Source organism: Seriola aureovittata, chromosome 1 (genome assembly GCF_021018895.1).
Source record: "Seriola aureovittata isolate HTS-2021-v1 ecotype China chromosome 1, ASM2101889v1, whole genome shotgun sequence".
NCBI lineage: Eukaryota > Metazoa > Chordata > Actinopteri > Carangiformes > Carangidae > Seriola > Seriola aureovittata.
Genome location: NC_079364.1, coordinates 20,640,916 through 20,655,344, shown reverse-complemented (window position 1 = coordinate 20,655,344; position 14,429 = coordinate 20,640,916). Strand labels below are relative to the sequence as shown.

Sequence of the window (14,429 nt, the reverse complement as noted above, 5' to 3'; positions counted from 1 at the left end):
AAGCCTTTTTTCTTATGTCTGACTAAAATGGCTTTGTGGATTTTTATTTATTAAAGAACTTCAATTAGGATAATTTTCCCTCTTCATCCACTTCTCCTATGTCTTGATCTTTTCCATCCACATCTGTTTTCTTTTTTCCACATCTTCCCCACTCTGCTTCTTTTATATCTTGTTTCTCCTACTCTTGAAACCTATTGCACATTTATCTCGCCTCTTAGGTTTCAGTTTTTCTCCTATTTCTTTTCCATTTAAATATCTCATTCTTTCCTTCTCTGCACCTATCTATTGGATCTTTTGTCTTTCATTCTATTTATTTTTATATGGGCCTCCTATTTTTTCTTTTTTAGCTCCTCCTCTCCACAGCCACCACCCCACCCTTATCCTTGTGTCTCAATGTCAGCCACAATGCCACCACACCATTTTGTCATCTTAAATATATCTGTCTGTGTGATTGGAATTAACATATCTGCTACATGTTTGTGTTTCTATATTGGTAAACAATTCAATTTTAATTAGAAGTAAGTTAATTAAACTCTCCTCCTGCACACAGGCAAATAGATGAGTCTTAGATCATTTGTGTCCAAATAATTGAAATTCTTCAATAATGAATTTCATTTGACCAAACACATCCTCTCCTGAGCTCTTTTCCTGTCCTGATTTCATTATAATTTCAATCACTGTAGGAATTTATTGTAGCCTCAATAATTTAATAATCTGCGTTTTCATGCTAATAAATGTCACTATTCTCAGACTCCAGCCACGAGACAATACTCAGTTAATAAAGAAAAAGACTTTAGATGTGCTTTTGTGCACTTTGGTATCTGTTTATAAGAGACAACGCAAATTAGCATTTTTTTAAAATAAGATCAACATACAAACTGTGTCTGAGCAATAGCCACATCTGTTAGAGATTCACTGAGTCATCAATATGAATTTATCAATATTTTAAAAGAAAATACAAAAACGTAATATTAACGATTATAATAATATTATTGTATATTGTAAATATTTTATTGTATATGTAATTAATGATAGGTGCCAATTAATGAATATGGGAAATGCTCATGTCCTCCTTTTCTTTCCCTCTTTTGCTCCTCCAGGTGTATGGTCAAGGCCCAGACACCTGATAATAAACACATCTGCGGTGGAGCTGTACTGGGATCAGCCGTCCCAGCCTAATGGACACATCTCTCAGTACAGACTGAACAGAGACGGTCACACTATTTTTACCGGAGACCACCGTGACCAGAATTATACCGACACTGAACTCCTGCCAAATCGCAGGTGGATAGCACTCACTTGCGCGCTTTCACACACACATGAATGCGAACATGTACAAGTGTGTGCTCATATGTAGAAGACACACATGCATAAACACACTTCACTTGTAGCTACATAATTAATCATCCCTTTAATTCCTAATTTTCCCATTTGTGTGTACGTATGTGTGTTTGAGTGTGTTTGTTTCGGGGTCACCCTGTTATAAAAGCTCTCCTATCGTCCCACCCATGTGTCTCTCTCAGGACTGCACTCTCTATATGTTTGTTTGTGTCATTTAATGGGCAAATATTTGACATACCAATGACAGACGCAAACATTACCACACACACGCACACACATTAAAATCACCAATCAGATCTGTTTTTTGCTTACAGACAGCAGTGGAGCGTAGACTTTATTTATCTGTTTATTTTCATTTAACCTTTACTAATCCGTGTCTTTTTTCCAAGATGGATTTTCTGTTTTAATTATGTGAGTGCAAAATGATACCCTCTTTCCTCCCCTTTCTCTTTCTCCTGGCTCCTTCTCTCTCCCGAGACAATTCCTTTTTACCCCAAATAGAATTCTTGGGATAACACCGTGCAGTACTCCAGTCTCCTCTATGTGTGTGAAAGAGAAAGAGAAAGGAAGAAAGGAAGAAGATAGGACCGTATGTGGGTGTGATGTTTAATTTTCCCTAATTCCAGATAGTCTGCCAGAAGGCATTTATGTCCCGACCCTTCACTTCTCATCACTTGCCTCACTTCCTATTCACTTCTCCTTCCTCTCTCCCTCCCTCCCCTCCTGTCCTTTCTCTCTTACCTCATTCCCTTCCTCCTTCCCTTCTTTTCCCAATTTAGCCCTGCGCCAAGAATTACACAGGGAGCACCGGCCCCATTATCCAGGCAGACTTGTGTGTGTTTTTGCCTGGGTGTGTGTGTGTACCCACGCATGCCTTTCTGTGTGTGCATGTGTCTGTGCATGAGACAGCTCAAAGTGGCCATTGATTATTTATGACAATGTTGATTAGCTGTCACTTTGCTTCGGCAGCCCAGGAAGTGTCTAAGATGACGAGAGAATTAACCTATTCCCTCTGGCTGGCCCCGCAGGACACACACACGCACACACACACACACACACACACACACACAGCCACATCCATAGCCAAACAGATGCAAATGCCCCACTCATCGATTACCTACACACACACACACACACACACACCATTTTACTTTTGATATCCCAAGGCGGTGTTTACATTTAAGTAAATATCTTGCAGTGATGAAGTGTTTAAATTCATTCTCCCACTGAAACCTTATGCCATGATAAAATTCTCACTCTCCATCACACTCACACACTGCTTTGCTCTCTCTCTCTCTCTCTCTCTCTCTCTCTCTCTCTCTCTCTCTCTCTCTCTCTCTCTCTCTCTCTCTCTCTCTCTCTCTCTCTCCTTGATGTATCTCAATGAGGTGTATTTATTTGTTTTTCTCTTTGTGTTTCTCTGTGTGTGTGTGTGTGTGTGTGTGTGTGTGTGTGTGTGTGTGTGTCTATAAGAGTAACATATGAGGAGTTTTAATGCCTTTTCCTTACTGTTCTAACCCACTGCAGAGGGGCTAATGGCCTCCTGTTTAAAACGCTCTGCGCAGGAACAATAACCCAACACCACCGCCTATTAATGCATGTGTGCTGGAGTTTATAGCAAATTAAAGGCTTTTAATGTTAAATGGTGGCCCACTTACACAGCTAATGTAGGCTTTAGCACCAGCCAGCCACGCGCTCTTAAAAGGGAAATCTATCTTATGATGTCATGGGCAGGAGAGGTAGAGAGTGGGTCGAGAGAGGCAACAAGACAGATGAAAGAGAGAGAGAAAAGGTGTATGATGGAGCGGGAGAAAGAATGGACCTTAAGTGTAGTCACAGTATTAGAGTGCACACATACATATGGACACATACTTTCAAATGCTGAAATTTAATAGGACAAGAGGACTTCTGGTTCTTGCAGTATCCAACAAAATTCAGCATACCCTTGGTCCATATCACTAAAGTAGTTACAAATTCTCTCCGTTCAATACAATTATATTTATTTTTAGCCAAAGCCCAAGAAGAATGAAGCCAATCTATCGAAAGGTCCATATTGAGGAACCAACTGCAACAAATTTCAAAAGTAACATACTTCATTAGTGAAATTCCATTGTTTTATTTTTTTTAAGTGTTGGTCCTGGCCAGGTACTAACCAAACATGCTGGACCCCTTATGCTCCAAACAGATTTGTTTTGGTTTCATCTGATCAAAGAATGTGCTGCCGTATTCATCAGGCCTCTTTTCATGTTCTTTGGCAAAGCTTAATCTTCCATTTTTGTGCTGTTTTGTGAGTAATGATTTTGACTTCATACAAATGTCCTACACAATGTCTGATCAGTCACTGAAACACCGTTTTCCACAGATAGTCCTTGTGCCAAGTCAGAAGACCTTACACATCTGTTTTTCAATGCAGGTTTGCGTGAAAAGTGAGTTGTGCATAGCATCATTTTTCAAGGACAGCCACTGCACCTCCTGTTATTGGTAGCATGGCTCTTCCTGTACCTCCTAACAACTGCTCCAACTTTGTTTCCGCCAATGTTCAGTAGCTTATTGATGCTCTTGTGCCATCTCCCATCTTTATGAAGTCTCACAATCTGATTTCTTACTTGTTCAGACAATTCTTTACCATGTGCTGCCATGTTAGATATGACCCAGGCCAAAAATAACTAACTGGAAATCATGAGTATAATCACTTTTGTTGCAGTGATCACAGGTGTTCTCACTTTTGTTGCACTGAGGTTGCACTTTGGGGGCTGTATTTTCATTGTAGTCTGTCTAACCTGTTTTTAAATATACATTACACATCATTTTTTGCACAATTGCTCTGACTAGAAATGATGAGGGGAAAAATGCATGGGATGACACAAATTTTGTGTTCATTTGAACGTTCAGACCTCACTCTATAGATGACATTAACAAAAATATTTCACCCCTTTGCTCATGCAGGCCTGGGGACTTAGTGTTTTGCATTTATTTTGATGCGTCTGCACCAGCAACAGCCAGGGCCCGAGTCAGTATGTTTTCTGGATGTACGTCTGTCCATCTGTCCCATTCTTGTAAACGCAATAACTCAGAAATGTCTTGAGGGAATTTCTTCAAATTTGGTGCAAACATTCACTTGGACTCAAGGATGAACTGATTACATTTTGGTTGTTTAAGGTCAAAGTTCAAGGTTACAGTGACCTCATGTCCTTGTGAATTTGATATATATAGAACGCCCAGAGGGAATTTCATTACATCTGGCACAAACATTCACTTGGAGTCCAGGATGAACTGATTAGAATTTGTTGGTCAAAGGTCAAGGTCACTGTGACCTCACAAGATACGTTTTTGGCCATAACTAACGAATGTGCTAATTATGACACAATTTAACACAAATGTCTAATAGGATAAAATGATTGTATATGTTTATATATTTTAATGAATTCTATATCCAAATGGTCAAAGGTGAACTTTACTGTGAAATATTACTTAAATATTATTATAATCTGCAAAAACACTCGTTCTGCTGTATTGACAGTTTCAGTTTGAAAGCCCCCTAACATTCAGACCTGAGCCTGTGCTTCTTAATTGTGCTAAGTGAAGTAGTAATAATTGACTATATTTCAGTTAATGTGGTATAGGAGGACCTGTCACACGTAATTTGTAAAATAATTTTTTTTTTTTACTTCGTTCATAACTGAAAGGAAAGAGCTAAGAAGTGGTAGGATATTTACCGGGGATATACAGTGGGATCCAAACGTGGTCTCAGACTTTTGGACTCCACTGTACATATTAATAAAGCTCCCTTTGATTATTTGACTGTCTGAGCCATGATCCTGACCAGGTTCTGTGTTTGCTTTACTGTATACATTGGTGCTTTTTTTGGGTGAAACCGCCAATTAAAACTCTCTGACTGTATGTTCTTTCCCTTCTCCCGTGATCTCTCGTTTCTCTGTGCCCCTCCTTTGATATCTCTTTGATGCTACCTTCACACCTCTGTTTGCCTTTCCATCTCTTCAGGTATGTGTATGAGCTGGAGGCCACTACAGACGGTGGGACTGGTGTGAGTGACAAATATGTTATACAAGCTCCAGTGTCATGCCCTACTGGGATCCCACCTCCCCACAATGTGACAGTGTTAGGTCCCCACTCCATCTCTCTTGCCTGGACCCCTCCTGGTGAGTGGATGGATGGATGGATGGATGGATGGATGGATTGATTGATTTCAACTTGCTCCTTGGAAATAATTTCAGAACCCTGTGTGCAGCTGTGCCATATTTACATTTTATAAGTCAGACAAGATTTACACTTAGAAACAAGGTTGACTGTACCTGTGATATCTAAAGTATCTAAATTTTGTAAATTATCCCGGAGACTTGTGTTTCTGTCCTACTCCTATGTTGAGGAGCATTGATGATATTATTAAAAGAATACTTGAAAATAAGAATTTATGCTGGTGGAAAACACACGTAACCAGTGGCTCCTTCCACTTCCATGATTAGACAGAAAATGCGAACAGAGTTAATGTGATACATACTGTGTCAATATTGTACATGAAGTGATATTTCAATATTTTCAATACTGAAAAATTCCTGTCACATTCATTGGATTTAGCTCTACAACACAAAAAGAAAAAATTATGTTCACCATATCAAAGTTTTTTCCTCCATGGGAACAATTCCAAGGGTTAGACTGAAACAAAAGTCCCTGAGTAGTTTTCCATTCACCTTCTGGCCTCTCAGGACCTGGACACACATACACTGGCATACATGAGCATACACTTGGGGCTGAGTTTCATGCTCATGGGGCAGTGATTGTCTGCCCTAACCCATCTATCATTGACTATTACTCTCTCATTAGGCTGATTTCCTATCTCAGAAACTGCTTATAGGGCCAACTAGCAAAGACAGTTCACTCTGTGCGTGCGTGCATGCATGCTTGTGTGTGTGTGTGTGTGTGTGTGTGTGTGTGTGTGTGTGTGTGTGGCTTTGTTTCTGTATATTTGTGTCTGTGTTTATGTATGCATCTTTATACATGTGTATTTGAAAGTCTGTGTGCGTGTGTGTGTGTGTCTGCCTGTGCGTGTTTGTGTGTGTGTCTGCCTGGGCGTGTGTGTGTGTGCATGTCATTGTGGAGATATTTCCATAGGCAGGCCTATTCTATCGTTATTATGGGTTGATTTTAAAGGTGAGGAAATATCGGCTGGGTTCTCACGCTTGGTTAACTCCCTGAGCCCAGAGTCTGGAGTGTTTTCGACTTGTGTGTGTATGTGTGCGTGCCAGACTCCCTAACAGAGTGTCTATCTTTGTGTATGTATATGCACATGTGTTTGTGTCTTATGCATGCATTGACTGACGTATGGCTAGTAAGAAGACATTTAGTCTAGGATCAATTCCTCCATTGTTTGTATCTGTCTGTGTGTTTCATTTTGGGCGATGGGGATGTCAAATCAGCTGATTGGTTGTTCATAATAGAACTTAAATATTACAGTGACAATTAAACATGGCTGAGCAACATACCGATGAAAGAGAGACACATTATCATCCCTTTGTGTGTGCTTACACATAAATATCTGTGTGTTTGTGTGTGTGTGTGTGTGTGTGGGGGGGGGGGGGGGGGGGGGACTATGTGAAAGTGTATTAACGCAGCTAAAGTGTGCTCATGAAAAAGCACCATGTGCTGAAGTCAGAGGTGTGTGTGTGTGTAGGTGCTTGTGTGCATATGTGAGTTGGGGGGTGAATAATTGAAGTCTTTCATTTGTCTGGTAATCAGTTCGTTCTCGAGATATCAAGAGTTCATGAATGTTGAATAACCCATCACAATACAGTAGGCCTGAATTATGGAAAAACCTCCGGTGAGAATATTAACAAAGTCTAAGTGCATGTGTGTATCTGTGTGTGTGTTTCTGAATGTATATATTTGTGTGTTTTTGTCTGGTTGTGAGACCACAGTGCCAGGATTGTAAAGGCTAGATCATTCAGTGTCAAGAGAAAAATATAAGCAGATATGTAGATTTTGTTGTAGGAAGCCATATCCTTTACAGGTAGTTATAGTGCTTATCAATCAAATTTTCCTCTACATAGTCAATTAAAATCAATGGAGTTATGACTTTGGGTTTCTGATTTTCCTTACAAAGCAGAAGAAGTAGCTACAACAGGCAATTGCCTTTTTTTAGTATAGTTGTTCTATCAGGTTTATTTTACAGCCTGCTTTATTTAGGCTGAATGCTGTACTAATGCAGCTCAGTTACTTTCAACATTAATTTATGTTATTTTATTATTTTTATTATTTATGTTAATTTAGATTTTTTTTTTACTTGTACTGTCATGGATGTGACATGTTCTCAAAAATGTAAGTTGGTGATGTTATGTCACAGTCCATGTATGTAGCTTTAAGGGTCATCTTAAATTTATATCCCTTACCTTGTGTTTTTGTTTCAGTTATAAATGTACTCCAACAAATTACTAACTGAAGGTAATCATATTGTGTATCTTTCTCCTTTTCCACAGTTCAGTTCAAAAGCGGCCAGCCTGTAAACTACAACATCCTGTTTAATCCAGGAAGTGACAGAGCCATAGTGCATCATGCTGGGCCAGACCTGCACCGCACTGTGACTGGTCTAGAGCCGTTCACTACCTACGACATCAGAGTGCAGGCCTGTCAGATTGGTAAATATCTTTCAACTTGAACTTAAGTCAGGAGATGAATTTAGCGCAAAGAAACTAATTTAGATAGCAGCACTATTTATGATTGAAATCACATTGCTTTACTCAGTAAGGAGGCCAATAACATTAAAACTCTGAGTGTAGTTAAAATAGTTAGTTAATAGATTTATTCTCTGTGGCCTGTAAAGGTGGCCAAACAAGGCCTTAGGATGCCAAAGACACCTTGTTAGATGCATCTAACATCTAACATTTTCATCTTACCGTGTTTTGTGATGTGAGAGGTAAGATGCCCTGTGATGCAGCCTGTGGCTAAGAAATCGGGGGCCTGCAGAGAATAATTAAACAGTAGCTAATGGCCTTTTTTCATTTAGGCAAAGTATAGCATGCTCTAGTTGAGGTGGTTCAACTCTAGCCTCACAGCATGTGTAACCACACTGACCTGTGAGATGCTTCATGAATGAGGTCATACAGGGGGAAAAGCTTTTGTAGATGTGATTTGTTATGTTAATGTAAAAGAGGCAAATATAATGACGACGTGTGTCTTGAAATGTCTGTGTTTTGTGACCTGTTCCTCCTGTTTTGCTCCTTGCAGAGGGGTGTGGAGTAGGAGAGGGTGTTTCAGTTCGAACTTTAGGGGCCGCTCCAGAAGGTCTGCTACCCCCCTCAGTAAAGGCAGCTGGAGCCAATGTCCTGGAGATCCACTGGTCAGCCCCCAAAAAACCTAACGGACTCATCACCTCCTACCATGTATACAGGTAACATACACACAGAGAAGTGCTTGAAACACTTAATAAATCTTCACACAGTCATTTATGATTTTACTGGGGGTACATTGCACCTTATCCCAGAGAGAACGTAATGGGTTGAGCTAACAGTCAAATTTTACAACACATCCTCATACCAAAATATCAAAATACTTTGTTTGCCAGTGGGTTCAAAAGTCACCTTTATGACCTCTCCATCGATCTTTATCCATCATTCCATCAAACCTTAGAATTTTCTGGTCTGCCACTTCTCTTTTTATGGTATGGTTTCGTACTTGGTTGTGATTAGGGGAAGATCGCTGACTGTTTTAGGAGACAGTATCAAAGACAAATGATTTGCACGATCATAGCCATTTCTGAAGAGTGTACAGAGACTGTTTTGTATTTACATATGACTCACTGTCTAGAAGAGCAAGGCCTCTGTGATCATTAGAAAGTGTATCGAAAGCAGATGATCAACTATAGACAAGCAGACAGAGAAACAGCTACACTTTACACAAAGCTGCTTTCACATTCTTATGTACAAACCAGTGTGGCCATGTGCTCACACTATCTACTCAGTGTATCTCTACAACACTAATGAACCAGAAGTATTACATACAGTATATCATACACACATACCCTTTGCATACATGTAATGTACACATACAGTGTATATTGAGAAGCCTAGAAGTTTTGTGTCTCTAGGCAAATGTCCACTGGCCAATCTACGTACGTTGTGTGTATGTGCACGTGTGTGCGTGGTCATGCTGAAGGTCGTGGTCTGCTTGTTGACCAAAGAGTGTGTGATCTGTATGCAGGGTCAGACCAGACTAAGCCCTTTAACTCCTCAGGAAACACACATTAGCATAGCAGTACACACACACTGACACACCTGGCATGATCAGACTCAGGCAGACAGGGACTTGGATGAAATAGGAAATTCTCTGTCTCTCTCTCTCTCTCTATCTCTCTCTCTCTCTCTCTCACACACACACACATTCTCACACACTTACCTGAAACCCTGTGTAATCACAGACAAAGGGGCTTACCAAGACATCAGGGTGCTTGCATCAGCCACTGACTTACACATAATGTTTAAGATGTGATGTTACATTTATTTCAGTTCCACAACTTAAATGTGTTTATTCTCAATACACTAAACTATACTAAAATATAGTAAAACACTTAACATACTTGAGATAACTAATTTAACATACTGATCCTTTTTCTTTGTTATGCCTCCACGCCGGTGACAGCCAGGGCCAGAGGCATTATATATATTGTATATATATTGAACATATGACAAATACACAAAAGAGAAATGTCAATATATTTTTGATACTGGAGCAAAAAGACACCTAAAGTTTATTTTGAATATAGTATACTTATTTGCTCACCAATGTTTTCCAGAAATACATGAAAATAATACCCCATGGTTTATTCAAAATATCTCATGTGCAGTACAACCTAAGTGGTTTCAATTAAACGTCACTTTCAGTATATCAATTTTAGATAAATAAAAAATGTGCTTAAGTATATGAAACACAACAGAACTTCTATACTTTTTATGTTAGGACTATAAAGAATAAATAGTCAATGGCTAATCCAAGCATTTATTTTATCATAGGCGTCCAGTAGGAACAGAGGAGGAGCTGCTGGTTTTCATCTGGTCCAGTGGGCCACTTGAATTTTTTGATGCAAGCCCCAACCTGCAACCCTTCAGCTACTTCCAGTACAGGGTACGAGCCCACAACTCCAAAGGCTCAGTTCTGAGCCAATGGGCTTTTGCCCAGACCTTACAAGCAGAACCACAAGATATGACCCCTCCCACTGTCACACCCACTGGTGAGTTCACTCAGTCACATGGGAATGCTTTTGTCACATGAAAATGCTCTTGATTTGAATCACTTTACCAGTCCCATATGCTGTGCACTTTGACAGGTGCACACTCAGTCCATCTGAAGTGGAGTGAACCAAGACAGCCCAATGGTCTTATTTCCAATTATAGACTGGTTTACAAGAAGCACCAACAGGACCCAACGCTCAACTCAACTGCTGTTACTGCTCTCACTGTGGAGGTAAATGTACAGATACACAGTAAATGGTGGATGATGAGAACATGCGTTTCTCTGTGAGAGTCTCTTCCTTGATCACATGTTGTTTTCTGCAGGTATTTGTTGAGTCTGATATCCTTATGGCGAAGGCGCACAGGTTTCTGTGCACTAATAACATTCTTCACGCATTCAAAAATTGTGAGCGTTATATATGATACAGTGTGTGTGTGTGTATTGTCATTTGCAATGCATGTAAAGAAATTTGGACTCTACCTGTGGTGCTGGTGCCATCTGTTTGCCAGTGAGGGGCCTGCAACACACTCACACACACACACACACACACACACACACACACACACACACACACACACACACACACACACTTACAAACTGCCCATGGCCAGTTATTCTCCAGGGCCCTTCCCACAATTCTGTGCCATGCCTGATGCTCTGAGGGAATAACTATGAGCAAGCCCCTGCAAAACAAACCCACACGTGTGCACACAAAAAGACCACATAGGAACACACAAACACTTCCTCACGCAGGCTCACACATGTACTGTACACACACACATATACTACTGTTAACAGCAGCCATCTAGCCTAAATAGGAGTTGGCAGCTCAGTAAGCAGGCTAAGTTCACCCAAAGCTACAATGAGATATTTGCTAACAGTGGCTAGCATCTCTCTGCACGCCACCACACACCTGTATGTGTGTGTATTAATGTCTGAAACTTAGTCTTGTATAATTCTACTTACATGCAGCAGTTATCATTTAAAAAATAGATTTATCTCTGTGACAGAAAACAGAAAAGTATAGAAAGAGAAAGAAACAAAAACACGAACAAACAAGATAAATAGAGTTTCAAACATGACATGATGATTAAAGGAGAAAGAAAAGAGGAATGGATATGAATACATAAATGTATACACACTTAGAAGGAAAGGGGAAAAAGCAAAAGACAGAGAGCCAGACTGGCAGAACAAAGAACAACAGAGTGAATAGAGAAGGTAAGAAAGAGAAGAGAGCACTAGAGGGAAACCAAAAGAGAGAAGTGGGGTGGGGGGGTGGGGGTTGGGGGGACAAGTGAAGGAACAAAAGGGGGGCAAGACAGAGTGATAGATCTGGGAAGGAGGGAGGAGAGCAAAAGGGGGAGAAGAGGTAGAAGTATAGATCTATATTCTGTCCATACGAGTGGCCTCTTCTCCCTCTGTGACCTTTGGCTTGTCACTCATAATTAATACAAGATGTAAATGGAGACCTTTCACCTTCTCATTGATATGGAACACTGTGTTTGTGTGTGCGTGCGTGAGTTTGTGTGTGTATGTGAGAGAGGCTCATTGACATGGCATAGACTTATTTTGGTGGCGGTCATTTGTCACACAGTTGCCTTCACCACATGCACTCCGTCGTTTAGGAATACACAAAGAAAGTGAAAATGAGAAACAACGTTCCCAGCAAACTTTAAAAGAACAGCCTATATTAGGGTTTTGTAACATTTGTGTCTTCACTAGTAATGCAGAGCCAAAAAGTATTTTTGATATATTGGGTTTGACATTTAAAAAGCAAATTCATTTGAGGTTTAAAAGACATAAGACACTCAATCAGTTAAAGGACTATATTTGACAAACAATTACTGTTGTTGTTTTGTTTTTTTACCTTTATATTGCTGTTTTAGCAGCTTTAAATGAACAATGTTTTCTTCAAGCTAAGATAATCATATGTTAAACATCTCCTCCAAACATGCACAACAAAATAAACGAGCAGCTAAAATGTTGGGAAGGTTACAGAGTGAGTGGCTGGATCTGTAAGGGAGTTAAATAGTCAAACTTAATGACAGCTGTAGTTTTTTGAGTGCTAACAAATTATAAGAACAAGTCTTATTGTAGATTCTTAAATATTGTAGACTATGGATTGTAACCACAGAAACATCTTTCATTTTTTCAGAAATACTGATGACAGAAACTCTTAATGAGAGACTGCCGGAAGTGACGTTAGGGCTTTTTTTCTCACTTTTATCTTCACTGATCAACCCATTCTTTTCTGCTCATAATCTCTTAGTTTGTGGATGTATTGTTATGTGCATGTGTGTGTGTCCATTTGGTATGTGTGTATTTGTGTGTGTATTGATCTCAGGCTGGGCTGGGAACCCTGCTCTGTGCCAGCTTGGCTGATTAATGGGGTCGTCATGGCAATCGGACGGAATGAGGGTACGAAGCGCAGGCGGCCTGCCTCACTAGATCCCTACGTGCCGCCTGGCACACACACAGTCTCACACACACAAACACACACACACATTCTCCCTCCATGCCTTACACCTTTCTGACAGACATGTTAGTCACTCACACAGGGTGTCAGGTTGCCTATCCTGCATCGTGGTCCTCTTACTTCTCTTATGCTTTATATTTCTCTTTATTATTTTCTGTCCTTCCTTTTTTCAGGCCTCTTGTTGTTTACCCATGTCACCTCATTATTTTTGTTTGTTTGTTTCTTTCTTTTTTTACACTGGCACGACATATTAACTAATTTCTTTTCTCTGGATCTTCATACCACTGGAGATTGTAGCTACCAAGGATCATTTTGTTCTCACTGTTTCAGGGCTTGTTTCATGCACCTGCCACTCACCTCATGCCTCCCCATGATCTTCTCCTCTCTTCCATGAGTCACCCTTTCTTTCTTTTTCCCTTGTCATTTTCTGCTCACACACACACACTGCCTTGCAGCTCTTCTACCTTTTTCTGCCTCTTCTTTCATTTACCTCCCCATCCTCCTCTTCAATCCCTGCTGCCCTCTCTTCTATGCTCTCTGCCCTGGTTTAATCTAAACCCTTTAATTTTCCCCTCATTCCACACTCTACATCCCCTTCCACTCTATCCTTATATCTTAATTTCCTCAACTCCTCTCGTCCTTTTGCTTGCTTCTCTCACCAGTTTTACTACCGTCTTTTGCCTCTTCCACACTAACCCTTCTGTGCACCTGCATCCCCTATAACTTCCCTTACTCCCTTTCCACCTCCTTTCCTTCTCCCATTCACTCTTGTCTCCTCTCTTACATCCTCGTGCCTCCTGTATTCCCCTGCCTACCACCTCCCTTTCTCTCCTCCTCTAGTCTTCTGTCCTTTTCTCCCTCCCTTGGCTGTTCCAGATGTTACATTGCGGCCCTTGGGATCACTCGTGAAGGGAGACCATGTGAATACATATATGTGTGTGTATGTGTGTGTGTGTGTGTGTGTGTGTGTGTGTTACTTTATGTGGATACATATGTCTGAATATGACTGCATGTGAGTATGTGTGTGTGCATGCATAACATATTTTTGTTTGTGTGTGTATGTGCAACAGTGTGTGTGTGTGTGTGTGTGTGCGCGTGTGCTGTATTAATACATCCCATTGATCAGAGCAGGACCCCTGACAGTCATCATCCCTGAGAACCATCTGGCCGACGCCTGACGCTCCCTCACCCAAACACAAGCTGACACCCTATTAATCTGTTACCGCCATGCATACATACGTGTGTGTGCGTGCGTGTGTGTTTCTGTGTGTGTGTGTGTGTGTGTGTGTGTGTGTGTGTTTGTGTGTGTGAATGAATGAATCAGTGAGTGTGTGGTTATGTGTAGAGTATGCGTTAACATTTTTGCCATGTG

At 40.5% G+C, this 14,429-nt stretch overlaps 1 protein-coding gene across 1 annotated transcript in view; it reads left to right on the top strand.

Moving 5' to 3' along the window:
- Positions 1 to 14,429, top strand: part of ush2a (Usher syndrome 2A (autosomal recessive, mild)) — a 205,466-nt gene that overhangs the window by 163,797 nt on the left and 27,240 nt on the right. Inside the window, 6 exon segments of the mRNA XM_056372888.1 lie at positions 1,101 to 1,284; positions 5,344 to 5,501; positions 7,833 to 7,991; positions 8,581 to 8,743; positions 10,362 to 10,579; positions 10,676 to 10,812. Of these exon segments, the coding sequence (XP_056228863.1) occupies positions 1,101 to 1,284; positions 5,344 to 5,501; positions 7,833 to 7,991; positions 8,581 to 8,743; positions 10,362 to 10,579; positions 10,676 to 10,812 (1,019 nt within the window).